Source organism: Hyposmocoma kahamanoa, unplaced genomic scaffold, assembly GCF_003589595.1.
Source record: "Hyposmocoma kahamanoa isolate Upper Pololo Valley unplaced genomic scaffold, ASM358959v1 129362, whole genome shotgun sequence".
Classification (NCBI taxonomy): Eukaryota; Metazoa; Arthropoda; class Insecta; order Lepidoptera; family Cosmopterigidae; genus Hyposmocoma; species Hyposmocoma kahamanoa.
Window position 1 is genome coordinate 7,036 of NW_020653461.1, and position 2,227 is coordinate 9,262.

Below are 2,227 nucleotides of genomic sequence, written 5' to 3' on the forward strand. Positions count from 1 at the left end.
TTTAAACTTGCTCTACTTATTAAATATATAATAATATTCATTTATACTTGCATATCCTTTATTATTTACAGAACAAAAACTTAAAAGAATTATTATAAAATTTTCATCAAAATAAGTGTCTTTCCTCCGCCGCTGCCTGCTACTCAGTCCACTGCTCATCCTATCGTTATTATTGGTCCTTTCTCCCGGCAAAACCTATTATCAAATCTTTTCAAAATTCTAAATTCATAATTTCAACTATGGTTAAAACAAGAAGCCAGGCAGCGGCTCCATCGGGAGTTCCCGTCGCTCCAGAATCAACTGTCTCGGCCCGAGGTTCGCATCATTCGAGTGCCTCCCTTCGAGCCCAGCGGCTGCCCATCGAGGCGGCTCACGCCCGGCGCATGGCCGACAGGGAGGCAGATCGTGAGCGCATCATGGCGGACCTCGAGCTGCAAGCAGAGCTCGCGGCCCTGGAGGACACCGGCAGCTCCCAGTATTTTAGAAGTTTGCGAGTAGAAAGGTGGGTGGCGCAATCTAAGAGTGAATGTTCACATGGGTCTCATTCGCAGATGGCTAATGAGCAAACTGGTCGGGACGGTCGTGTCTCGCTTAACGTCGATGGCTCGAAAGCCACGGCGGGCGGATACGTGTCTTCATACGCCCCGACTCCAACCGCGTCAGCGTTGTTGCCAGCTGGTCATATGAGCGTGGCCTCGCCCAGCGCCGTGGGCTCAGAAGCTTCGGCGCGCGAGTACGCGCTTCCCTATGCGCCGGCTCCGTCTGCATCAACATGGATACCAGGCGGTAGTGTGCGCGTGGCCTCGCCCAGCGCCGCCGTGGGTTTATTAGCGCCAGCGCGCAAGTACGCGCTGCCCTGTGCTCCGGCTCCGTGTACGTTAGCGTTGATGCCAGCTAGTCGTACGAGTGTGGTCTCGGCCAGCGCTGTGGGCTCAGTAGCTCCGGCGCGCGAGAACGCGCTTCCCTATACGCCGGCTCCGTCTGCGTCAACGTTAGTATCGGGTGGTCGTATGCGCGTGGCCTCGCCCAACGCCGTGGGCTCACTAAACCCAGCGCGCGAGTACACGCCGCCCTGTGCGCCAGATTCGTGTGCATCAACGGCGGTGCCGGCCACCCGTGTGCGTGTATCCGTGCCCGGAGCTGCCGACTCGATCGCCGCGGCGTGCGAACTCTCACATCCTTTCATACCGACTATGGAGCACCATACCACATAAGCAAATACTCACATTTTAGGCACACATCACTGCATAAATTATAACAAAAATAAAACCAATTTCAATGATTTCGACACTTCACAAAAATCGAGTGACTTCATCAAGCTGGCTGAGGTCATAAGTGACCTCGCCCGCAATGGTCGCCAGGTAAGCTTAGAAATGAAATTGGAAATTGCCTATATTTTCAGGATCGCCCACACATTGGTTAACCTTTAGATCAGCCTACCTAAATTCCAAAAGTACGTTCTCGGCAACTGAAAATATAGGCCGGCTGAATCATGCCCTCCGAGCCGCTCGAAATGCTGTGGTTTCCCTGCTGGCTCTCTCACAAGATCCAGAGGAAATCATAGCGGCTCTAGAGGAGTAGTTTGGCCAGCCAGAGCTTCTCATACGATAGCTCGTGTCAGAAGTGAAGGCCATGCCAAAATTGCTGGCATCACTGGATGGTGGCAGGGAGCTCCACCAGCTTGCCTGTGTGGTACGTAACTGCATCCACACCATTAAGATGACGGATTCGGTGGAGTGCCTGGCCTCTTCAGAGCTGCTGCACAGTGTGCTTTTTAAATTGCTCCATTGTTGCGCGAGAAATGGGTAGATTATGCTTACGCAAATTTCGAGCGAAATTCGTTTAAATTGGATTGCTATCGCGTTTTCTCACGCATTAATCACGGGTCCATTTAAAATTTGGCACTATCGATGACGGTTCGCGTCAAAACACGCATTCCTTGTCTATCGTAGACAAGCCTCTCAGGCGCATGGTCATGGATGCCACTAATGTCAGCGATGACATTAGTGGCATCCATGCGAGTATACATCTCACATCATGCGAGTATACGACCCTCTTGGCTTTTTGTTGCCCGTGATAATTGCCGGGCGTATTCTCTTGGACGAGGAGCTGCCTTAACGAAAGAGGTGACAGGGTTTGCGACTTTGATCGATGTTTCGGAGAAAATCGCCATTCCGCGCCCTTATAAAACGTACTCCCCTCAAGAAAGTCAGCTCCACGTCCTAGC

At 51.9% G+C, this 2,227-nt stretch overlaps 1 protein-coding gene across 1 annotated transcript; it reads left to right on the forward strand.

Moving 5' to 3' along the window:
- The first annotated feature begins 239 nt into the window (after positions 1-239).
- LOC113240309 (mucin-7-like) lies at positions 240-1,214 on the forward strand. The gene has a single exon (XM_026477582.1). The coding sequence runs from the start codon at positions 240-242 to the stop codon at positions 1,212-1,214; it is 975 nt and encodes a 324-aa protein (XP_026333367.1).
- The last annotated feature ends 1,013 nt before the right edge of the window (positions 1,215-2,227 follow it).

Excerpts from the sequence above, each read along its gene's own strand:
- LOC113240309 (XM_026477582.1), top strand. The coding sequence starts at position 240 with ATGGTTAAAACAAGAAGCCAGGCAGCGGCTCCATCGGGAGTTCCCGTC.